The sequence below is a fragment of the Oryx dammah genome, unplaced genomic scaffold (assembly GCF_014754425.2).
Source record: "Oryx dammah isolate SB20612 unplaced genomic scaffold, SCBI_Odam_1.1 HiC_scaffold_2, whole genome shotgun sequence".
Lineage (NCBI taxonomy): Eukaryota > Metazoa > Chordata > Mammalia > Artiodactyla > Bovidae > Oryx > Oryx dammah.
Genome location: NW_024070186.1, coordinates 190807796 through 190832640, shown reverse-complemented (window position 1 = coordinate 190832640; position 24845 = coordinate 190807796). Strand labels below are relative to the sequence as shown.

Genomic DNA, 24845 nt, shown 5'->3' with positions numbered 1-24845 from the left:
TGTGTATCCCACTTGCAAAATCCTTTGAAAATGAGAAAGAAGCTGGTTAGCCAGCAAGCAGATTTATCTGGCAAGATCCAGGGTGTCTTTCTCTCTCTCTGTTTTTTTTTTTTGAGTTTCTTTTTCTGTTAACATTTTTAGATCAGCCTCTTTCTTTTAACCTACCGTGTAGTATTCCTTAGAATTAAAATGCCCTCTTTTGTTTGGACTTTGTGCTATTGTGGGAAGATTTGAGTTGCTTTTGCTTTTTCCCTAGGAACGATGCTTCAGGGAGTGCCCTTGAACATGACTCATGGGAGTATTTCTCTAGGACAGATCCCAGGGCTTAGAGCAACGATCCCCAAGCTTTTTGGCACCAGGGACCGGAAAACAGTTTTTCCACGGACCAGGGTTGGGGGGAGGGGTGTTGGTTTCAGGATGGTTCCATTATATTTATTGTGCACTTTATTTCTATTATTATTACATCAGCTCCACCTCAGATCATCAGGCATTAGATCCCAGAGGTTGGGGACCTGTGGGTTAGAAGATATAAGTATATTTATGTGTATTTGAAATTTTATTAGATCCAGCCAGATTGCCCAGATCAAAGACTTGTACCCCCACAGGAAAAATGTTTCTTTTTTGGTGTCATCATTTCATGTCTTGCCTAAGAAGGTGTTCTCATTGCTAAAGGTATAAACAGGATTTTCTGTATTTTCTTCTAAGTTTGTTCTTCTGAGTAAGTTCTAAAAAGTTTTGCTTTTTGCATTTGACCCCACACACCCTGGAGCAGGGGGATTTTTTTTTTTTCCCATTGTATTGGTACCTCCGCTTTGTTTTTAGACTTGCTGTTCCATTTCACTGACCCGTATGCTTACTGCTGTACTACTACAGTCATGTTTTAAGTGTTTATCCTTTAAACATTTTTTTGATCATATAATATATATAAAACATATTCCTGACCCAGGGATTGAACCCGGGTCTCCCGCATTGTAGATAGACGCTTAACCGTCTGAGCCACCAGGGAAGTCCTCAAATAAATTATATATAAATATAAATTTATATATGGATATAAATTTATAAAACATAAATTTTCCATCTTATCTAGCTTTAAGTATACAGTTTAGGGACGGCCCTGGTGGTCTAGTGGTTAAGACTTCACCTTCTAGTGCAGGGGCGCATGTTCAGTCCCTAGTCTGGGAACTAGGATGCTACATGCCTGGAAACTAAAAAGCCAAAACGTAGAAGCAATACTGTAACAAATTCAATGAAGACTTAAATGGTCCGCATTAAAAAAAAAATTTTTTTTAATTATACAGCTCAGTGGCATTAATGACATTCCCTGCGTTGTCCAACAGCCGTCACTGTTCCCACAATTTTTCATCATTCCAAACAGAAACTCTGTACCTGCGACACAGTAGTTCCCTTTTCCGCTCTAACGTTGTGCCCTGTAATGTCTACTCTGCTTTCCACGTCTGCGAATTTCTGTGTTCTGAATTTCACATAAGCGAATTCATACAGCAGTTGTCCTTTGGGTCTGGCTTATTTCACTTAGAATTAGTTTACAGGAGTCGCCCACGTCATATCATAAATCAGAACTTAATTTCTTTTTATAGCTGAAGAATATTCCATCGTATGGATAGACTCCGGTTCATATATCCGTTCATCTGTTGACCAGCAGCTTCCTTTTGGCTGTTCCGAATAGTGCTGCTCTGAACACTGGCACACACCTGTCTGTCTGAGTTCCTGCTTTTAATGTTCTTGGGCACATACCCGGGAGGGGAACTGCCGGGCACTATGGTCATTCCATGTTTCACACTTTTCCTTGGCGGTCACAGAGGAGAGGTCATTTCCTTCCATTTTAGTATTTGCTCAGTCCCTGAGCCTTGTTCTCTCTCCATTTTTTACATTCACCTGTCCCCATTTCCCCCCACCCCCCAAAGCCAAGCACTGATATTGGCACAGGGTGGTGCCAAGTGCAGGTTGGCCTGGGTAGACACATGAACTCTAGACGATGGGAAGAGCAAGGTTCCCCCTGATTCTGTCACAAGACAGCAAGAAGCCACGGAAAGAGCCTGCAGTCTTCATGGTGTTCAGTCGCTAAGTCGTATCCAACTGTTTGCGGCCCCATTGACTGCAGCATGCCAGGCTCCTCTGTCCTCCACCATTTCCTGGAGTTTGCTCAAATTCACATCCATTGAGTCGGTGATGCCATCCAACCATCTCAGCCTCTGTCGCCCCCTTCTCCTCTTGCTTTCAATCTTTCCCAGCATCAGGATCTTTTCAAATGAGTCGACTCTTCACATCAGGTGGCCAAAGTATTGAAGCTTCAGCTTCAGTCCTTTCAGTGAATATTCAGGGTTGACTTCCTTTAGGATGGACTGGTTTGATCCTCTTGCTGTCCAAGGGACTCTCAAGAGTCTTCTCCAGCACCACGATTCGAAAGCATCAATTCTTCAGCACTCAGCCTTCTTTATGGTCTTACTCTCACACCCGTACATGACTAATGGAAAAACCATAGCTTTGACTGTGTGGACCTTTGTCAGCAAAGTGATGTCTCTGCTTTTTAATATGCTGTCTAGGGTTGTCAGTCTTAGTACTGGTGTGTGAATCCAACAGGAGACCTGAATTCTGTGTCTTACGTGAGCCCTTACTTTCTGTGTGTCTTGTTTAACTCCTCTGTCAAAGGCAACAGCACCCTGATGCGCAGGACGTTGAGACATAAGATCTGGGTGTGAAAGCCCTTTGCTAAAGTCAAAGGCACTCACCAGTAGGAGGGAGAGAAGAGTCCAGAGTATGTTCCAGTCAGAGTGGAGCCTGGCACGCTGGTGAACTGATTTCTTGCAGGCATTCATTCCTGCCTCCAACCACTCTCTACTGAGTGACTGCTCTGTAACAGGCAATGTTTCAGAGGCTGGGATTCAGCCATGAGCCAAGAGAGAGAAAGAGGCCCTAGCCTCATCAATCTGCTCAGTGATCCAGGAACAAACCCCAAGAGCCCTACCTCCGTTCTCAGTGCTTTTGGTACCAACTCTAGACTTTTTACAAACACAGCACGACATGACATGGTGAAGAGCTTTATTTTGAAGAGACGTCTCTAGCTTTAAGGAGAAAAATGGGTTTGAAGATGTAGACAAAGAATACACCAGGGAACTAAGGTCCCGCAAAGATTCCGCATGCCATGCGGCATGGCCAAAAGAAAAAAGAAAAAAATGAATAGGCCACCTACTGGCAAGTCCCATCTGCTTGAGATGCCATGAGAGCCTTCGGAGGTTTCTGCGTGAACCAAACAAAGAGAAATGATTTCAGCTACTCCCCCCACCGCCACGCCCTGGGAAAATTCCAGAGCTGTGGCCTCCAGGTCTCTTCTGGAAGGAGTTTAGAGATGGGAATCAGGGTGACTGTCACCAGGATCTGCAACACTAGGTCTAACTAGGAATGGTGGTGGTGACACTTTGGCCCTGTTTGGTCCCCTGGAGACAGGGATTACTTATCCAGTTTGGTCACTGAGCCCTGCCCCTCGGGAGCCCTTGGAGGTGACCCTAAGAGTCCATGGCCTCTGAGCACACATGCCACGCCCTGGCTGTCTGTCAGCTCCTTGAAACCTCTCCATAACTCTCCACCATCTCTGAAAAACAGATTCAGGCAAAGTTAAGGAGGGACTTCCCTGGTGGTCCAGTGGCTAAGACTCCAAGCTCCCAATGCAGGAGGCCTAAGTTTGATCCCTGGTCAGGGAACTAGGTCCTGCAGGCTGCAACTAAGACCCAATGCAGCCTAAATATATAAATATGTATATTTTAAACAAAATAAAGTTAAGGGCCTCGGTCCAGGTCACAGCTATGCATGACAGAGCCTCTTTTTGGGATACTTGTTGAGTCAGATTCCAGGAGCTGGGCAAAGCAAGGAGCAGGAATGTTGATGGAGCAAGAATTGGCAAGAGATTCTAGGTAATAAAACCTGTTAGACTCAAGAGGACAGGTTTTATGATTTATTAATAAACTTAGCAATAAAGGGACTTTTCTGGAACTTAGAAAATTTTATAGGCACTAATAGTTTCCCAAGTACCTTCCCATATGTTCTTTTTCACTTGATTATAACAACCTCTTTAAAGAGCGATTTTTAAAAATGTATTTATTTATTCAGTAGTTGTGGCACATGGGCTTAGTTGCTCCATGGCATGTGGAATCTTCCCAGACCAGGGATTGAACTTGTGTCTCCTCCATTGGTAGGTAGATTCTATTTCCACCTATTTCCAGATTACCAAGTTGTTGGAAATAAATATAAATAACATATAATATACACACTAGATATATCAATATATATACTATATACACACTACATTATAATAGTGTACGTATGTATAATATTAAACACTGGACCACCGGGGAAGTTCAAGGCAATTCTCCTCTTAACCTACGTTAACTAGCTTCCTTTCATCCATGGGGAAATTGAGGCACAGAGAGGTTGAGGGACTTGCCCAAGGCCACACAGCACCAGGGTTGCAGCCCAGGGTCTCATGTGATTTTCCGGGTAACCTGCCCAAGGCCATGTGGCAGTGAAAGCTGGAAGCTGGACTTGAATTTGGGAATTCAGATTTTGAAAGCTTCTATTCATCCAGACTCTGCCTTCAGAATCCTGGGATGTTTTTACTGGGGGGGAGCGGTCCTTGAAGACCCTCTCACTGTCCTTCCTTCTCGCGAGGGCCCTGTGCTCACGGCCCATCTTCCTGCCCGAGCAGCTACCTTCTGCTTTTGTACAGAGCCCGTGTCCTGGCTCTTAAAAAGGAATGCGTGGGATGAATAAGCACCTAAAAATAACCCTGGATCAATTTTGGGTGGGGGGAGAGGACTATGTTTTCCTTTCTCTTCTCCTCCTCCCTCCCTCTGCCCCCAAGGCCCACAAACCGCTGTTGGCTGACAGCTGGGCCAGGCTGGCTTCCTGTAAGGCTGTAATAACATGGAATTAACCCAGCAGCCGCCCTCTCCAGCACGGAAATGCCAGTGCTTGGTCACTACCGACGTCTCTGAGTCGATACCTTCCTGCCTCGGTCCACGCTCCCGGAACAAGTCTTTTTGCTCATCAGCTAAGAGATTCCTGAACTTGTCCTCCTTGGGGAAGGAGCACTGGAAAAACCCCTCCAAATGAGGGGCTGGCAGCTTCTTGACTGGACCATCTGAGGGAGCCCCAAATTCCTGCCTCCCGGGAGGGGGCAGGCAGGCAGGAGCAGAGCAGCCTGGGCCCCTGTGTTGAGGTTTCCAGGCCGTCTGCTGACTCAGGGACTTGGCCGAGTGGCTCCTATCTGTCTCTGTGCTTCTAACAGACCCCTGACTCCCGCCGGTCACCCACGGGCTGACGGGAGAAGCTTTAGAAATCCAGCACATCTTTGCTGCCCAGAACCTACCACCTAAAAGCAGCATCCTGAGAGTGGACACGTTTCTTCCTCATAGGGGTCTCTCTTGGAAAATGGATTGGTTCTGGGGGTGTGCTACACATTCTTGTATAGCTCAGCCATGCTTGGGGGTCTCTTTCCCTGTGATATCAAATACATAGAGAGGGAGATCAGTGTTTAATGATGGTAAGGGTTGGGGGATGGAATGGCAATGTAAAGAAGCAAAACAAATCTACCAGGGGCGGGACTTCCTGGTGTTCCAGTGGTTAAGATTCCATGCTCCCAATGCAGCGGGCCTGGGTACGATCCCTGATCGGGGAACTAGATTCTGCATGCCACAAAGACCCCGCCAAAAAAAAAATCTATCAGAGTCATGGGTTCAGAGGTCCCCACTTAGGTTGAACCTTTGGCCAAGGGATGGAAAGTTCCAGAATTCCCAGTGTAGGAGAAGTGCGAAGGGAAGTGCTGCACCTCCTAGTCCTCTGTACCCCTCACTTCAGCCAGGACTGGGGTGGGGCTTCCTGAGCCAGAGCTGTGTGGTCAGGGGTTGAGTTGTCCCCAGTCTTGGGTGCACATCAGCACATTCCCAAGAGGAGCTTTAAAATGCAGATGCCCAGGCTCTGTCTCCAGGCCGTTTATATCAGCATCCCTGAGGTGGGGCCCAGGCTTCCCAGGTGACCGCAGCAAGCATGAGGATGGAGAGCCACTTCCAGCAGTAACAACCTCTGTTTCCCTCTCTGCCACTGTCTTGCTTCTCAGCTTCTGATTTCTCAGATTCAGAAGTGGGCATTGCCATGTCAGGCATCGTGTCCCACATAAGAGGGGCTTGGTAGATCATGCTGAGGGCCGCTGTGCCCCTGATGATGATGGAGACGACAATGATTCTGGCCACACTCCAAGGAATAAGAAGCACTGGAAATGAGCTTTTGTATGACTTCATTGAAAGGAGTCCCAGGATTCCCTGGTGGCCCAGTGGATAAGAATCATCCTGCCAATGCAAGGGACATGGGTTTGACCCCTGGTCCAGGAAGATCCCACATGCCTTGGAGCAACAAAGCCTGGGTACCACAACTATGGAACCTGAGTGCTCTGGGGCCCTGGGGCCCCAACAAGAGCAGCACCACAAGAAAGTAGCCTCTGCTTGCCCATGCACTGTGGGGGGAAGACCCAGCACAGCCAAAAATAAATAAAATATTTATTTTATTTATAAAATAGAAAAAGTGGGATTTCCTTGGTGGTCCAGTGGTCTGGTGCCTTAGATTATGCACTCCCAATGCAAGGGGGCCCAGGTTCAATCCCTGGTCAGGGAACCAGATGCCATATGCTTCAGCTAAAGATCTCACATGCCACAACTAAGACCCATTGCAGCCAAATATATAAATAAATAAAATGAAGAAAAGCAACTCCATAAATTAAAATGCATACTGACAGTAACATAGTTCAAACTTCCTGCCAACCCCAGTGAGGGCAGGTTTCCCACGGGCAGGGCAATGCCAGATGCCCAGCATGATTCAGTGTGAATCTGGAGTAAAAGACTCTGGAATATACTGCCTATCTTCAATCCTGGATCCCCTGACTATTAGCTGGGGGCGCTGGGAAAGGCCTTTAACCTCTCTGGGCCTCCCTCCTTATCTGTAAAAAGTATAGGAGGTTGTTGTGGGAACTAAAAGAAATAATGCTTGTAAACTGCTTGTCACAGTGCCCAGCACCTGGTAAGAACTCAATAGACATTATCAGTTACTACTATTATTCACAGCATGACACACCCCTCCCCCAAAAAAACATTACCCTCATGCTTCCTGGTTCCCTGCCCTCTCTGCCCTCCAGTATCCTGACATACATTCTAGGTCCCGGAACACTTATGTATCTTGAGGGGTTTTTTTTTGTGTGTGTCTTTTTCATTTTTTAAAAAATATTTAATTATTTACCAGGTCTTGGTAGCATCATTTGGGATCAGGTATCCAACCCAGTGAAAGTGAAAGTCACGTCCAACTCTTTGCGACCCCATGGACTGTAGCCTGCCAGGCTCCTCGGTCCATGCAGTTCTCCAGGCCAGAATACTGGAGTGGGTAGCCATTCCCTTCTCCAGGGGATCTTCCCAACCCAGAGATCGAACCCAGGTCGCCCACATTACAGGCAGATTCTTTACCGTCTGAGCCACCAGGGAAGCCCATCGAACCCAGGCCCCCTGCATTGGGAACTCAGAGTCTTAGCCACTGGACCACCAAGGAAGCCCCTCTTTTTCAACTTTTTTAAGTGTCATCATCGCAGGGTTTTTTGCAGGGTTTGATCCCTGATTGGGGAACTAAGATTCCGCAAGCAGCACGGCACGGGTTCTATCTGCCTTACTTGAATTGAATGAGATAATGGACAAAAAGTCATTTTGTAAAATTTATAAACTTTACAAAGTTTACAGCTCTCTGCATATGCTTGTTAGCGGTAGCATCGTAACATATATTACATACGGCTATTTTGTAGGAAGTACTGCATAGTTTAAACCTTGTTGCTGCTGCTGCTGCTAAGTCGCCTCAGTCGTGTCTGACTCTGTGCGACCCATAGACAGCAGGTCACCAGGCTCCCTTGTCCCTGAGATTCTCCAGGCAAGAATACTAGAGTGGGCTGCCATGCTCCCCTCCATATACACACTGCTGCTGCTGCTGCTAAGTCGCTTCAGTCATGTCCAACTCTGTGCGACCCCAGAGACGGCAGCCCACCAGGCTCTGCCATCCCTGGGATTCTCCAGGCAAGAACACTGGAGTGGGTTGCCATTTCCTTCTCCAATGCATGAAAGTGAAAAGTGAAAGTGAAGTTGCTCAGTCGTGTCTGACTCTTAGCGACCCCATGGACTGCAGCCTACCAGGCTCCTCTGTCCATGGGATTTTCCAGGCAAGAGTACTGGAGTGGGCTGCCATTGCCTTCTCCCTTAAACCTCGTTACTGGGAATTAATGAACTCTCAGTGATGTAGAAGACAGCCCTGAGCCGCTCAGTGGACTCTTCATTGTGGTATTTGTAGGGCTAGGCTGCAGAATCACAGTTCTCCAGTAGGTGTCACCCTCCACCAGGACACATTCTCTGCATTTTCTGTCCTGACCTGCATCCATTCAGCACTTTGTTCAGTCCCTAAGTCATGTCCAACATTTTGCAACCCCATGGATTGCAGCACACCAGGCTCCTCTGTCCCCCACCACTTCCTGGAGCTTGCTCAAATTCATGTCCATGGAGTCGGTGATGCCATCCAACCATCTCATCGTCTGTCATCCCCTTCTCCTCCTGCCTTCAATCTTTCCCAGCATCAGGGTCTTTTCAAATGAGTCAGTTCTTTGCATCAGGTGGCCAATATATTGAAGCTTCAGCTTCAGCATCAGTCCTTCCAATGAATATTCCGGGTTGACTTCCTTTAGGATTGACTGGTTTGATCTCTTTGCAGTCCAAGGGATTCTCAAGAGTCTTCTCTAGCACCACAATTCAAAAGCATCAGTTTTTTGGAGCTCAGCCCTTTTTATGGTCCAGCTCTCATGTCTGTACATCACTACTGGAAAAATCATATCTTTGACTATAGACCTTTGTTGGCAAAGGTCTCTGCTTTTTAATACACTGTCTAGGTTTGTCATAGCTTTTCTTCCAAGGAACAAATGTCTTTTAATTTTGTGGCTGCAGCCATGATCTTAGTTTAAGTTAAGGGTGGAACAGTGTTGTGGGTGTGAAATTTAGGTGGAAGAGAGCCTGGAGGCAGGGAAGTAAGTATGGGGTGGGTTGCTCAGTGAAGCTCAGCCTCTGCCTGAGGGAACTCAAGTGAGCACAGAGAGCCGAGGGCAAGAACCGTCCCCATCCAAGGTTGATGTAGGCTGTACCCAGAGGCTGTCCTTTGCTGGAAGGGACACTGAGTGACTGGCTGCAGCTCAGTGGGTCAGGGATGCCTTTGTAGAGAAGGTGATATTTGAGATGGGTCAGAAAAGGTAAGAAAGTCTTCCATGCTGAGAAGGTGGGAAGGGCATTCCAGGAGTATCCCAAGATGCACTGGAACCTCATTGATGGGGGTAGACAGGAGAGGATGGGAGAAGGTGGCTAGAATGGAGGGCGATGAGGCCAGATGAGTAAGGACCTTGAAGGCTGGGTGAACTGTAGAAAGGTTTTTTGTTTCGCTTTTTATTCCATTTGGGGTTGGCCAGTAAGGAGTCCCAGTTAAAGGTGTAGAAGATGAACTGGACAGGTAGAGACCGGAGGCGGGGAGGCCAGTGATTCAGTCTTATCCAGTGCAGGAGCAATTGGTATTGGGATAGAAGGCATAGACTGGAAACTATTTGCAAGAAAGAATCACATGGACATGGGAACTGATTAGAGGGGGTGAGAGTGGCAGTTGTCAATGGAGGGATTAAGGCCAGCCTTCACATTTCTAGCTTGATGAACTAAGTGGATGTGGAACAGGAGCAGATGGTGAAAACAGAGGTAAAAGAAAATATTATCTTTGGATTCCTTGAGTTTGTGAGTCTGAAGCCCCCAGGTGTTGATGTCCGGTGAAAGTCGCTCAGTCGTGTCTGAATCTTTGCGACCCCGTGGACTCTACAGTCCATGGAATTCTCCAGGTTACGATACTAGAGAGGGTAGCCTTTCCCTTCTCCAGGGGATCTTCCCAAGCCAGGGATTGAACCCAGGTCTTCCGCACTGCAAGCAGATTCTTTCCCAGCTGAGCCACAAGGGAAGCCCAAGAATACTGGAGTGGGTAGCCTATCCCTTTGCCAGTGGATCTTCCTGACCCAGGAATCGAACTGGGGTCTCCTGCATTGCGGGTGGATTCCCAGCTGAGCTATCAGGGATGTCCAGTAGATAGCGGAATACAGTGACCTGGAGCTGATGATGAAAGAACACGGTAGGGGCTTCCCTGGTGGCTCAGTGGTAAAGAATCCACCTTGCAATGCAAGCCTCCTGCCCCTAATGCAGCAGGAGAGGAACAGCCGCTACTCCTGGCTCCTGCTGGTCTTAAGAGCAGCTCCCTGGCAAAGAAGTCCCGCAAAGAGGGCAGTCCTGAGCCTTGACACTGTCCTTCATTACCTTTGCCCAGTATGTTACTGTGTTAGTTTCCTGTGTCCAATGAAACCAATGATCGTTAACTTACCGCTCAAATGACAGAAATGGATTCTCTTGTAGTTCTGGAGGCTGGAAGTCCAAAATCTACTGAGACAAAATCAGGGTGTCGAGGGGGCCCCTTCTTCCCACAGGCTCTACGAGAGAGTCTGCTCCTTGCCTGTTGGAGCTTCTGGTGGCTGATAGCATCTCTTAGCTTGTGGCCGCATCTCTCTAATCTCTGCCTCTTCTGTGGGTCAAATCTCCTTCTTGCAAGGATGCACAAGACCCCATCAGAGGTCTGCGCAGATAATCCAGGTCCTTTTTCCACCTGGGAATCCTTGGCTTAATCCTATGTGCCACTTGGGTAGTATCTACAGGTTCCAGGGATTGGGGCCTGATATCTTTGGTGGTGTGGGGGCTGGGGGTGGGGGTGATGATTCAGCTTACTCCAGGCAAGGTTTGGGAAAGTTCTTTCATTGAACCCTTACCACCTGTATGTGAAATAGGTGCCACTATTCCCAATTTTAGCAATGAGAAAATGAGCTTTGACAGCTAAGAGGTCATGATCTATTGGGCTATCTTGATCAGCCCCAGCTAAGGGTTCATAATATATTCCTTTAAGATATTTATTTATTTAGGCTGCACTGGGTCTTAGTTGCAGCCCTCAGGATCTTTAGTTGTGGCATGTGGGATTTTGTTCCCTGACCAGGAATCAAACCTGGGCTCCCTGCATTGGGAGCACAGAGTCTTAACCTCTGGACCACCAGAGGCTGAAAAATATATAATATTTTTTAAACATGAAATATATCTCTTTTTTTTCCTAAGCTAAAAAGGCCGTTGTGCATTTAATCAGGTGGCAGATAATCCAAAACTCATTTCTGTGTCAGGTGGCTCCTGCTGGCTTACCTGGCCCTGATCTCCCTTGGGTGTCCATGTTGGAGGATGAGGAAGTGGTGGCATGCTTCCCTCCTGCCTCGTACCTCGTTGGGGTTCACCCTTGTGGACATGCGTCAGTAGCAGGGTCCATGGAGCCCAGAATGCCAGCACCGACAGAGGAGCCTTCCTGTCTTCCCTGGCTGGGGCACAGTGCGGAAGAGGTTTGCCAAGAGTAGCTGTAGGGTAAGATGGGACAGTCAGTGTGCAGTCCACACTGGGGGTTAGACAGAGGGACCTGAGCCCAGAGAGCCCTTTCCTGCAGCTGAGGGCCCCTGGACTGGGCTCTGGAGCTGGGAAATAAAAATAACCACTGCAACAAAAGCCCCTGACCCTCCTGTTCTTCTGCTTTTGTATCTTATCTATATCATCCTTTATTTCACAGGGTTCTCACATCCCCCGAGAAGGCAGGCAGAGAAACACCCACTATGTTATAGATGGAGAACTCAGCTTTGAAAAGGAAGGGGCTGTCCTACTCAGCCCAGCAGGCCCTGGGGCCAAGAGTGGGGACTTACTAGCGCTCCTCCTCAGCCTCTTGGTGTGGGTCAGAGGGTCAGGAGGGTTGCAGATGCATGTGATCACCTATTCAGTAGAAAGGATTTTAGAAGCTGGACGCTCGGGGGCTGCCTGAAAGCTCTTTGGGGCTCAGGCTGCACTGTCCTTGGGCTTCCCAGGTGGCGCTAGTGGTAAAGAACCTGCCTGCCAATGCAGGAGACGTAAGAGATGAGGGTTCAATCCCCGAGTTGGGCAGATCCCCTGGAGGAGGGCATGACAACCCACTCCAGTATTTTTGCCAGGAGAATCCCATGGACAGAGGAGCCTGCAGGAGTCGCAAAGAGTGGGACATGACTGAATCGACTTAGCTCCATGCACACTGTCCTTGGTGAGGTTTCTTCTGCCCTCATTTCCTGCCAAGTGTGTGACCTGGGGCAAGTCACCTCCCTCTCTGGGCCTCAGATTCCTTACTCTGTAAAGCAAGCTTGGCCTCGGTGGGCTCCGGTTCCTGCTGACTCGGTTAGTAGGAAGCTTTCTTCTTCCTGCTCAACCAAGGATGCCAGTGAGGAGCCTGTGTTGAAACCAGAGGCGTCGGGCCTCTAGCCTTTTTCTGGAGACCTGTCTTCCCAGAGAGCATTTGCCAAGAGCCCTTTTCCACCCCCAGCCGCATCTCCTTGCAGAGGGCGTCCGTCTCCCATTTCTTGTAGGCAGACAAGATATTGAGTAAGGGAGGGGGGGCTCTGCGCTCAGGGTAGGCTTCATTTAGAAGCCAATTTCTCGCACTGCAGGCAGGGTTGGAGAGGGACCTTGGAGCCTTCCGGGGATACCTGTACCACTTCCTTCTATTCGTCCATCTGTTTGCGGACCCCAGACTCATCTGGGCGTACGCCCCCCCACCCCCCACAAAGCCCTCCTTCCCGGGGGGGATGAGCCGCACGCAGGAGGCTAACCACTAGGTCTGAATTCTGCCTTTGTCCAGTGAAGCCAAGTTGGGAGGGGCCGAGCGGACCCCCTGCCCCCACTGGAATGTCGGCTCGGTGCGCGGGGTGGGGTGGGGGCAGTCTTCGCCCCCCCTTTTTAAGCCGCCTCCGCCGCTCACTTCCTGAGTCCCCCTAATCCCACCACCCCAGCGCGCACCCGCGCGCATACACTTCCCGGAGGCCCGGCGGCCTCGCTGCGGGCTCAGCGATCCCGGCCCCAGGCCTGGGGGGAGCGGAGAAGCGCCCTTTTGTTATTCAAATCACACCCTCGCCGCGCGCCCTGGCCGCAGGCTCTCCAGCCCGGGGAATCCATCCCCCGATCCCACCCGCCCTGGAGCCCCCGCACCGCCACGGCCACCGTCACGGAGGCCAGGGCGCCCGCAGCCGAATCCGGGATTCCCCGGTCCCCGGGGCTCCGCAGCGCCGCGCCTCCCCCGCCCCCGGAGCGCGCTGCGGCTCGGCCCCCCGCCCCCGCCCCCTCCCGCCACCCCTCCCCCTCCCCCTCCCCTTCCTTTCTCCGGACCAGTCTCGGTCCTGCCGCCGCCGCCGCCGCCTTCCCCGGTCCGCGGGGGCCCGCCGGCCGCCCTCCCCGCAGCATGGCACCATCCGGGCTCAATTAGCCGGGAGCAGCGTTCGGGGCCCGCGGGATCTCCAGGGGCGGGGGGCGCCCCTGCAGCCTCCGTCATGGATGTGAACAAGATGGTAAGTCAAGAGCCGGGGCCACTGCCCTGGAGCCTCGGCGTCCCCGTCCCTCCCCCCTCCTTCCCCCCGCTCCCTCCCAGTCGGCTGGATCCATTGAAAGTTTCTGTATTGTTGATCCTGCTGTTGGCCCCAACTCCAGGCGTGCCGGAGGAGGGAGCGGGGCCAGGACTGGAGGCGGCTGGCGGACACGGCTGGGCTCCCCGGTTTCCCGCCGCGCTGCCGCCAGGGCTGCCCCGGAGAGCTCGCTTAAGACTCCGGGGAGAGACGGCCGTGGAGCTCGCCTCCCACACGGGGGAACCAGCCTGGTGGCGGGAGGGCCGGGCTGCGGGAAGGGGGTTATTCCGAGCTCCTCCAGAGCCCCCTGCTTCACGACGATTTCAGATTTAGGGGGAGATTTTTGGACTGAGCCAGTGAGCGGGGGGGCACAGGTGGGTGGCCTGGGAGGGCAGAAGCCAGGGCTTTAACCATCCTAGAGGGTGATGGGGCAGGGGTAGAATCCTTGGCTTAGAATCCTTGGAGGGGTGTTCTAGACTAGAGGCTTGCTTGTAGACCCCCAACTGCCTTGGCCTGGGGGGCAGCAGACAGTCCCCTGCCTCTCAAGCATGTGATTTCCTGGTGAAACTGATTGTCTCCCAGGGCTTCCCGCCCGGCTACTCCTCCAGGGGCACCAAAGGAGCTGAATACCTTGTTCATTGACTGATTGAGGAGCATACCTGGGGCTGGAAGGTGGGGGGTGGCTGGATGTGACTTGGGGAACTCTGATGGGAGGAGTTCCCCTGGAGCCTTGGAGAGCTGGGGCAGGTTTGCCTAGGGGTCGTTATGGGCTCCTACTCTGAATCTCAAGTGTTCTTCAGATCATTGACCCTGGCTTTAGACCCCCACCCCTGCATCATAGCCTTTGAGGGCTGGTGTGTCAGGCTGGAGAGGTATCCCCTGATATCTTGTGCTTCGTGGGGGCCCCAGGGCTTCAGAAAAGGACCTAGGTTGGCATGTGTCTGGGGAGATGAGGTTCCGGATCTGCTGGTACCTTAGGGAAGAGAAGGTACTGTAATTTCAGTTCATCTTGTATAGAATTAGGCTAGCTATTTTTCCAGAGTGCTCTTTTAAAGTAACCATCACTTTGGAGAAGGCAGGTGAGTTCCTGGCCCTGCCAGGCCTTTGGCATTCAGTCTTAGATAGGGCACTGTGGGCGAGGAGATGATGGGTGAGAGTCATTCCTTCCCATGGCAGGAGACCACGCTTAAACTGAGTACTGCCCCTGGGGCCAGGGCCCCCGGTGAGGGGCCTTGCTGGCTCCCATCTTCATCTGAGGACACATAACTACCCATGGTGGGGCAGTGCCAAGAGGCTGGACCACCATTCCCTATGTGTGTACCATAAAAGCTTATTTTCTTTGGCTATTAGCTATACCTTTCCGAAAGTCTTCTGTGCACCTGCAGGGGTGGGAAGGTAGAAGGCCTTTTCCTTGGGGTGTCTTAGCCAGACCAGAGTCACCTGTCTAGGCTGTGGGGGAGTTGGGGGTAGTGAGAAGGACAGGGAACCTAGAGTTCTAGACCAATGGCTGCCAAACCAGATCACCTCTGAGCTTCCTTCTGTCCCCGAGCTTAGATTCTTTCCAAAGCCTGGTCTGTGAAGACCACCTCGCAGGGTTTAAGGACCTCTGTCTCTGGAGATCTGGTCCACTTCAGACACTACCACCTCCCTCCATCTATCCCCTCTTCATTGTATTTATTTCTAAAGATAATTTGATTTTCTAGTCTATTTTTAGCTGTGCTGAGTCTTCTCTCTGGTCGTGGCGAGTAGGGGCTACTCTCCAGTTGCAGGGTGCAGGCTTCTCATTGCAGTGGCTTCTCTGGTTGCGGAGCAGAGGCTCCGGGGCAGGCGGGCTTCAGTAACTGTGGCTCAGTAGCTGCGGCCCCTGGGCTCTAGAGCACAGGCTCAGTAGTTGTGGCACACAGGCTTGGTTGCTCCGAGGCAGGTGGGATCTTCCTGGATGACAGATGGAACCCGTGTCTTCTGCATTGTCGGGTGGATTCTTTACCACTGAGCCACCAGGGAAGCCCCCATCCACCCCCTTTTGAATGCAACAGTATTTATTTAATTCCTGTCTTTCTATAGCAAGTACTGTGTGAAGGAGACAGAAACATAATGTATGGCCTCTCTGGCCCTTTGCATCTAGGTGAGGGGTCCAGAGAGTTGGAAGCCAACTTAACGGTTATCAGTGCAGACCTGGATCAAAAGTTCCGAGGGCTGTGGGCTCTGAGAACGGAGAGGCTACAGAGTCTGGAAGAAAGACCCTGGGCTGGGTCTTCAAGGCTGAATGGTTTCAGCTCTGCTGAGAGTAGTGAGGGGTGTTCCTTACCAGTGGGCAGAGTTGCAGGAAGAAAAATGGGCAGAACCCATTGGATGAGGCTGAGGACAGAGTTCTGAGATGAGAAAACGTTGAGATCGCTGGTTAAGGTCCAAGCAGAAAGGCGTTGAATGCCAGCCAAGGCATTCCAACCTTGGCCTATCGGCAATCGGTAACCTCTGGAGAATTTTGGGCACAGGAGAGGCACACGTGTTGCCTCTTTCCTCCTTTAGTTTGGGGTCCAAACAAAAGTGATACTACATTCTCATTAATCATTGAGCAGCCAAGCTCCCAGCCCAGAAACAATTGTTCTCGGCTCTTTGTAAAGAGCACAGACCCTGGACTGTGGAGTAAGAAGAACCTTACCCACCCCAGGGAGTTGGCATCTGCTTCCCATTCCTGCTGAAGGCCAGAGTTGCTATTTGTTCTGACTGTGAAAACCCTGCTCTGGTTTAAAGTTCTCATTCTGGGGGTCCTTAGTTCCAGGGTAGACCTCAAACCCAACATTGCAACCACGTCCTTGAATGAGCCTTGGGGTTTCACTTGCTTATCACTGAATGAGAAAAAGCAGATTATAGTTTATCCCTTTTGAGTGTGTTTCTTAACCTTTTAGCCTCATGTGTAAAATGATCCTTGAGCGTCCTCATCAAAGTTGGAAATAATTCTTTAAGGCACAGGACCTAGCATAGTAAGTCCTCCGTGTGTAGTGGCTGCTATGAGTCGTGTTCGACTCTTTGTGACCCCATGGACTGTAGCACATCAGGCTTCTCTGTCCGTGGGATTCTCCAGGCAAGAATATTGGAGTGGGTTGCCATTTCCTTCTCCAGGGGATCCTCCTGACCCAGGGAGCGAACCCAGATCTCCTTCATTCTAGAAGATTCTGCCAGATTCTTTACTGTTTGAGTTACCCAGGGGAAGCCTAATGAAAAGTCCCCAAAGTCTCATCTAAGATGACATTGATTCCCCCCTCCCCCAACACAGCCTTTATTTTCTTGATTGGCCTAAAAAGCTGAACTCGGGCTATATTGCAGTTGACTTGCTTTGGGGAACTTCTCCTCCCAGGTCTGGTTATCTTTCTGAATGACGGTAAAAAATGATTGGGGACGGTGGATTCACCAGCTGCTGTGACCTGATGAATTTTTGATGACATCAGATATCTGGGCAAGGGAGAACTGGTTTAACCCGGCAGTTTAACCCAGAGTTGAAAATGAGGTCTGTGCCTTTACTGAACACAGAGCAGGGATGCACGGTGCTGTAATTGCCAGAGCAGAGACAACACTTGTCAGTTCTTTTTTTTTTAAAATATCTATTTATTTTTAATTGATTGATGATTGGTTTATAATATTGCTTTGATTTCTGTCATACATCAACATGAGTTAATCATAGGTGTACATATGTCCCTTCCCTCTTGAATTTCCCTCCCACCTCCTGCCCATTCCCACCCCTCTAGGTTATGACAGAGCCCCAGTTTGAGTTCCCTGAGTCATGTAGCAAATTCTTATCCGCTGTTTACATATGTTAGTGTATAATGCATCCATGCTGCGCTCTCCATTCATCTCATCCTCCCCCTCTTCTCCGCTGCTCTTGTCCGTAAGTCTGTTCCCTAAGTTTGTGTCTGCTCTTCAAACAGATTCATCAGTACCATCCTTCTAGATTCCATATACACGCATTAATATACGATCTTGTTTTTCTCTTTCTGACTTACTTCACTTTGTATAATAGGCTCTAGGTTCATCCGCCTCATTAGAACTGACTCAAATGCATTCCTTTTTGTGGCCGAGTAGTATCAATTCTTTTTCTTAAACAAGTTTTATGTATTTATGTAGCTATGTCAGATCTTAGTTGCAGCATGTTGCATCCTGCAGGCTCCGCAGTTGTGGCACGCCAGCTTAATTGCTCCGTGGCACGTGTCATCTTGGTTCCCCTGTATGGCAAGGCCCGTTCCTAACGACTGGACACCAGGGAAGTCCCGAGTTCCTAACAAAAGGTGGTATAGTTTAGATAACAATTTATATTTGCATTATAGTGTTGTACAGTTTACAGAGCATTTCCACCCATGTTGCTGCTCACCACAACTCCAGGAGAAACTCAGGGCAGTAAGAATTAGTCACGCTTTACAGATGAGAAAACTGACGTTCAGGAAAGGGAAATCTTGGAATCAGCTCTGGTACCCCCAGTTTTCCACATCACCAAAATGGTGACAAAGTCAATAAAGGGTAAGGAAAAAGATTTAGGGACCAGATTCTAGAACTGACAGAAGCTCATCTGAAATGATGAGCTGGAGGTGGTGGCTTTTGGCCTCTCTTCTCCCAGGGGAGAAGATCCAGGAAGAAGGAATTAGCACTTATGTGGACTGCGTGCCTATATGTATATATACACATATATATATCCTGGGGAAGGAAATGGCCACCCACTCTTGCCTGGAGAATCCCATGGACAGAGTAGCTTGGTGGGCTCAGTCCATAGTGTCGCAAAGAGTCAGACCTGACTGAAGTGACGTAGCATGCATATATACATATCATTTATTTATTTTTGTCTGGGGCCATCCTGGGTCTTCGTCGCTCGGGCTTTTCTCTAATTGTGGCCACAGGGGTTACTCTCTAGTTGCAATGCACGAGCTTCTTGTTGCTGTAGCTTCTCTTGTTGCAGAGCACAGACCCTAGGGCATACAGGCTTCAGTATCTGTGGCTCTTGGGCTCTGGAGCATGGGCTCAATAGTTGTGGCCCACAGGCTTAGTTGCACCAGGGCACGTGGGATCTTCCCGCATCAGGAATCGAACCCATGTCTCCTGCATTGGCAAATGGATTCTTTACCTCTGAGCCACCAGGGAGGCCCGTACCGCTGTTTCTAAAGCTTGGGGTGTCTTTATGCATCTCGGCTGCCTGCTTCAGATGTCAGATTTCTGATCCCTGAGACCCTCCAGCTTAGGGGCTTCCCAGGTGGCTAAACAGTAAATGTTCACCTGCAATGCAGAAGACATGGGTTTGATCTCTGGGTTGGGAAGATTACCCCAGAGAAGGAAGTGGCAACCCACTCCAGTATTCTTGCCTGGGAAATTGCATGGACAGGGGAGGCTGGCAGGCTACATACAGTCCAAGGAGTCACAAAGGGTCGGATGCAACTTAGCAACTAAACAACAACAGCAACAACCCTCCCGCTTATACAACAGGAAGATGGGAAGAGGTCAGGAAAAAAGTGGAGAAAAACATCTAGGTGTCCTGAGTGAACAATGTTGATGGTGGGGCAGGAAGTAGCTTCAGGCCAACCTGCTGTCTGCTGAGATTCGTGTGGACTTGCTGGATGGAGGAGAGGCATGGAGAAGAGCTGAGCCAGAGAGATCTCAGTGTAAAAAGATGTCCAGGACTCCACCCACAGCTCACATCAGCTAATAACTGCGTGGAAAGGAAAGCTTAGTGTCTGAGCTGAATAATCAGTCAAAGCTGGACATGGATGACTGGCTTGGTGAAACCAGAGGAGCGTGTTCAGTTCTGGGTCACAAAATATCGGTTTAGTGGGTTGCAGCCAAGCTTTTGAAAGAGTGAAACAGACCAGAAAACATCCCAAGTGTCTTCCATGTAAGAAGGTTCATGAAATTGGTTGGGTTGTACACACACACACACACACACAAACACACTGACCTGCCTTGTAAGATGTGCTTTTTACTGTTGTTAGTGTTATAAAAGGTTTGAGGCGTCTGACCTAGAGACCATTCAGAGGGCAGTGAGGAGGATGTCAGCCTCGTGAAATGAGTAGTCCAGCCAGTGAGAGAAGGCTGATGGACAGCTGAGGGCTGTTGGGAGGAAGGGGTAGTTTACCTGCTCTAGGGGTCTCTGGGAGGCGGGTTTTGGCTGGCCAGGACTGCCTCACAGCAGAGCGCCCATCCTGTGGCAGAATCCACTTCCAGATGAGAGAGCGCACCTCGGGGCCACTGGAGGAGGGACCCTGGAGGAGCATGGCCCCCAAGTCCTTGCCAGCCTGGAGACTGGTTCAGGCTTTGGGAGACCTGTGATTCCACATCTAAGGTGTGACGGGCTGCAAGCGCAAGGCAAACTCCTTTTCACACTGGGGACCAGTTTCGGAGGAGTGAGCTTTAGGTACCACGAAGCACAGTTTCTCAAACTGAGCTGAGCATCCTGGACCAGCCACTTTCTCAGGACAGCCTGTGGAATAAGATCAGAGGTCAGAGCTGACATTGGCCTCAGCCAAGTGGCAGCAGGGAAGGACATCTGTTATTTGCCTCTTTTAAAAATGCTTAGGGAGAAAAAAGTTTTTGATTTACCATCTGATGTGTGTGTATGCGAAGTTGCTTCAGTCGTGTCCGACTCTTTGAGACCCCATGGATTGTAGTCCGCCAGACTCCTCTGTCCATGGGATTCTCCAGGCAAGGATGCTGGAGTGGGTTGCCATGCCCTCCTCCAGGGGATCTTCCTGACCCAGGGATTGAACCTGTGTCTCTTACGTCTCTGGGAGGCAGGTTCTTTAGCATTAGCGCCGCCTGGGAAGCCCTTTCCTTCTGACTGCTGTTTCTTATTGTCACCAAACACAAAGATTTTATCCTGCCCAGATGAGGTTCCCATTTAAATCAGACTCATGGGATTCTCACCTTATGCGCAGGTCCCTGGGGGTGGGTATTAACATGCCTGGGACCCAGAGCTGAGGATGGCCGCGTTGTCTGTTGAAAGATTTGGAATCAAGGAGGGGAGGCAGATTTCCTTGAAATGCTTTGAGTGGGAGGACACCTAGACATCTGTGGTTGGTCGAACACTTGGGTTTCCCTTGTGGCTCAGTGGGTAAAGAATCCACCTGCGATGTGGGAGACCTGGGTTGATCCCCGGGTCAGGAAGATCCCCTGGAGAAGGGATAGGCCTCCCACTCCAGTATTCTTGGGCTTCCCTTGTAGCTCAGCTGCTAAAGAATCCATCCGCAATGAGCGAGGCCTGGGTTCAATTCCTGGGTTGGGAAGATCCCCTAGAGAAGGGAGAGAATACCCACTCCACTATTCTGGCCTGGAGAATTCCATGGACTGTATAGTCCATGGGGTTGCCAAGAGTTGGACACAACTGAGTGAATTTTTCATCATTTCATCATTATCAGAACACTCTTACCTGGATTATTTTCTCCCTTGAAATAGCCTTGAGGGGTTTTCCTGGTGGGCCAGTGGCTAAGACTCCACGCTCCCAATATGGAGGGCCTGGGTTTGATCCCTGGTCGGGGAACTAGATCCCACAGGCCGCAACTAAGACCTTGTATAGCCAGATGAATAAATAAATATTATGTTTACCTGTGGCCAATTCATGTTGATGTGACGAAAAAAATCACAATATTACGTAATTATCCTCTAATTTAAAAAAATCAACTCAAATAATTAAAAATTAAAATTAAAAAAAAAATAGCCTTGAGAAAGAGACAGGATTTAGTGTCCTCAGTGGGCTCTAAAGTCACTCTGCCGATCAGGGACTAAATTCAGACGCACCTGCAGGTTTTTTTTTTTTTTTTTTAATACTTATTTATTTGGCTGTGGTGGGTCTTAGTTGTGGCACACAGGCTTAGTTGCTCCGCAACATGGAGAATCTTAGTTGGGATCTTAGTTCCCTGTCCAGGAATCGAACCCATGTCCCCACATTACAAGGCAGATCCTTAATCACAGGATCACCAGGGAAGTCCCCACATGCAGGTTTTAAGACAGCCCAGCTCACAGATGACCAGCCCTCCCTGCCGACCATTCCCACCCCTACCCCCGACCCATACACAGCTGGGTGCTTTTCTTGAAGAGCTCTTTCCACTCCACCTGTGTCTCCCTTCTTACCCAAGAGGTCCCAGTCCAAAGCCAGACAGGCACGTGGTCTGGCAGCTGCCCCTGGACCGAAGAATCTAGGAAGCCAGACAAAATTCATATTTCCCGGATCCCCAGAGAAATTAAGCCATTTAAGAAGAAGGAAAACAAAACAAAACAAAACAAAATCCCTGTGTCCTCTAGATTCCCTGGTTTCTAGTGAGTCTTTGATGTGGAGGTGATTGCTGTGAGCAGGTAAGATGGTGATCACAGCGGGGGAGGCCTGTTTGTAAGTAGGAGTGGGAGCCAGCCCCTCCCCTGCACACAGAGGTGACCTTGGTGTCCTGAGACCACCGTAAACGCTGACCCGGGGCTTTGGAGTCACAATGGCTGGAGGCTGAATTCTGATGCCACTCTAGTACCATGGACAGGTTAGTTGACCTTGCTGAACATCAGCTAACTTTCGAAGATCAATCAGTGTCTGCTGACTCTTTAAGGGTTAAGATGACATGTTTATAGTTCTTGGCGCCTGAGAAGTGTGCATCTGGTTACTCAGTTGTGCTGACTCTTTGCAACCCTGTGGACTGTGGCCTGCCAGACCTCTCAGTCCATGGTATTTTCGAGGCAAGAATGTTGGAGTGGGTTGCCGTGTCCTCCTCCAGGGGATCCTCCCCATCCAGGGATCAAACCCGGGTCTCTTGAGTCTCCGGCATTGTCAGGATTCTTTTTTTTTTGGAAGGAGGATTCTTTACCACTGTGCCACCAGTCCATAATTATTAATATTGTTGCTCATTCATTCAGGCAATAAATAAAATCTTGAAACTTTAGGTGAAGGCGTAGAATAGTCTTTCTTTCAGGATGACCTCTGCTGAGTGAGCTCAGTCTAGTGAGGAAATAAGTAATTACAGTACTTGCGATAAAATGCACAGGGTCCAGTTGTGGGATGTACTAGCATGGGAGAGAGTGGTATTCTGCCTGGCACTAGAGGAGGGGGGCTCACTGAGAAAACTGGAGGAGGGGAAGGACCTCGCCCAGAGGGTTAGGAAGGTAAGGGCATTCTAGGCAGAGAAAGCCATGCACGCAAAAGCACAATGTGGGGACTTCCTTGGCAGTCCAGTAGTTAAGACTTCGCCTTCCAATGCAGGGGGTGCAAATTCGATCCCTGATCAGGGAGTTAAGGTCCCACATGCCTTTCGACCAAAAAAAAAAAAAAAGCATTAACTAAGACCCAGCGCAGCCAAAGAAAACAAAACCCCCTGCAAGGTTACAAGAGTCTGGGATTGGCTCAGGAACCACCTGCCCCTTTATGCCAGACTAGGGGCGATCCTTGTTTCTGTGGGGCTAGCGAAGTTCCCAGGACATGGGGTCCAAAGCTTTATACCTTGATGCTCCCTGAAAGAGCTGGTGTTTAAGCTGTGTTTAGAGTCCAGGGAGCAGCAATGTCATTGATGAAAAGACTTGACGCCCGGTAGATGCTGACTGAATGGGTGATTCAGTGAGGAGACATTCTAGTTGAGAGCGTGGTACTGCGTGCTGGCTAAAGGATGTTGAGTGGATCTGTCAGGAGCAGGGCCAGAGGAGTTGGGGAGGAGAGATAACTGAGGGCAGGGCGTGAGGGTCCAAGTTAAAAATGATCCACAGGCGTCTCGTAAGTGAGGCGGTCTCCGCTGAACAGTCACACTGGAATGTGCTCTACTGGCCAACAGGCTCACACCCTTTGTGGCCCCAGTGCCTGGAGATGATCCTTACTAGTGCCAGGATAAGCGTGGGACCTGCATACCATGGGTAGGCGGAAGTTGTTTTGAAGTGACCATTTCATTAACTGTCTATCGTGATCTCGCTTTGGAGCACTGGTTCCGCCACATTTTCTGGGACCTGAAATAGCTTTTCTTTTGCTGGATTTCTCCCAAGCTGGGTTCTTTGGAAAATAGTCTTCTTACCAAATCCATGCCTGCTTGTCCCCGCCAGCTCAAAGATCTGTGTCAGCAGTTTTAGTGCCGGACGGCGATTTTCCCGGTGCCGTCACCCAGGGTCCTGGCGGTCATCCCTTTTGTCCTGTACATGTCAGCCTTGTCCCCTGAGTCAGCAGACTCTGGTTCTGTCTCCTACAACTTCTGCCCATGCTTTGACTTCTCAGCTCTTGAGGGGAAGTGGCCATGAGTGCCCTGGCCTCGGGTGCGGTAGTTGAGGAGGAGGGCTAGGCTCCTGAACTTTGGGTACATTTTGTTTATTTTAAAAAATTATTTGCTTACTTATGGCTGTGCCGGGTCTTCGTTGCTGCTCAGGCTTTCTCTCATTGCAGTGCAAAGGTTTCTCATTGCAGTGGCTTCTCTTGCTGTGGCACACAGGCTCTGGGGCGCTGGGCCCTCAGTAGTTGTGGCTCCCGGGCTGAGAGCACAGGCTCAGTAGTTGCGATGCATGAACTTAGTTGCTCTGAGGATCTTCCCAGATCAGAGATCGAACCCCTATCTCCTGCATTGGCAGGTGGATTCTTTACCACTGAGCCACCAGGGATGCCCACATTTTATTTTTATTATTATTTTTTTTGGCTGCGCTGGGTCTCCCCACGCTGCGCAGGCTTCTCTGTTTGCAGCGCTCTGGCTTAGTTGCCCTGAGGCATGTGGGATCTTAGTTCCTCCACGAGAGCTGGAACGCCAGTCCCCTGCATTGGAAGGCAGATTCTTAACCACTGAACCACCAGGGAAGACCCCACTTTTGGTACAGTTTAATCTCACGTAGCTGTAGTGAGGAAACAGGTCATGCACAAGAAAACATTTAACTTGTGCCAGTCTTCAGAAAATGTGAAGAAGTGTAAGGAAAGAAAAAGCAAAGGTCAGCCATATATATTCTCACCATCCAAAACCACTGCTAACAATTTGGTATAGATCCTTACAGACTCTCTTATCTGTAGGCATGTAGGTATACATACCAACACACGTGTACGCGTGCAAGACTGAACCGGCTGAAAGGGCAGTTTTTAGAAGTAAAAAATGGCCCAAATGTTCATCTGACTTGACCAGAAGTCAGCATATCCATGGGCTTCTCTGGTGGCTCCGATGATAAAGAATCCGCCTGTGATGCTGGAGCCCTAGGTTCGATCTCTGGGTTGGGAAGATCCCCTGGAGAAGGGAACAGCTACCCACTCCAGTATTCTGGCCTGGAGAATTCCACGGACAGA

The 24845-nt window shown here is 49.8% G+C and overlaps 1 protein-coding gene across 3 annotated transcripts in view; it reads left to right on the top strand.

Moving 5' to 3' along the window:
• HIP1 (huntingtin interacting protein 1) overlaps positions 1–24845 on the top strand; it is a 134194-nt gene that overhangs the window by 38802 nt on the left and 70547 nt on the right. Inside the window, exon 1 of one of the 3 annotated variants that reach the window (XM_040261261.1) lies at positions 13400–13543. The exons of the other annotated variants lie outside the window; for them this stretch is intronic. Within the exon in view, the coding sequence (XP_040117195.1) occupies positions 13526–13543 (18 nt within the window). The 5' untranslated portion in view covers positions 13400–13525. Of the gene's footprint in view, positions 1–13399; positions 13544–24845 lie in introns of those variants that run through there. 3 annotated transcript variants of the gene reach the window in all.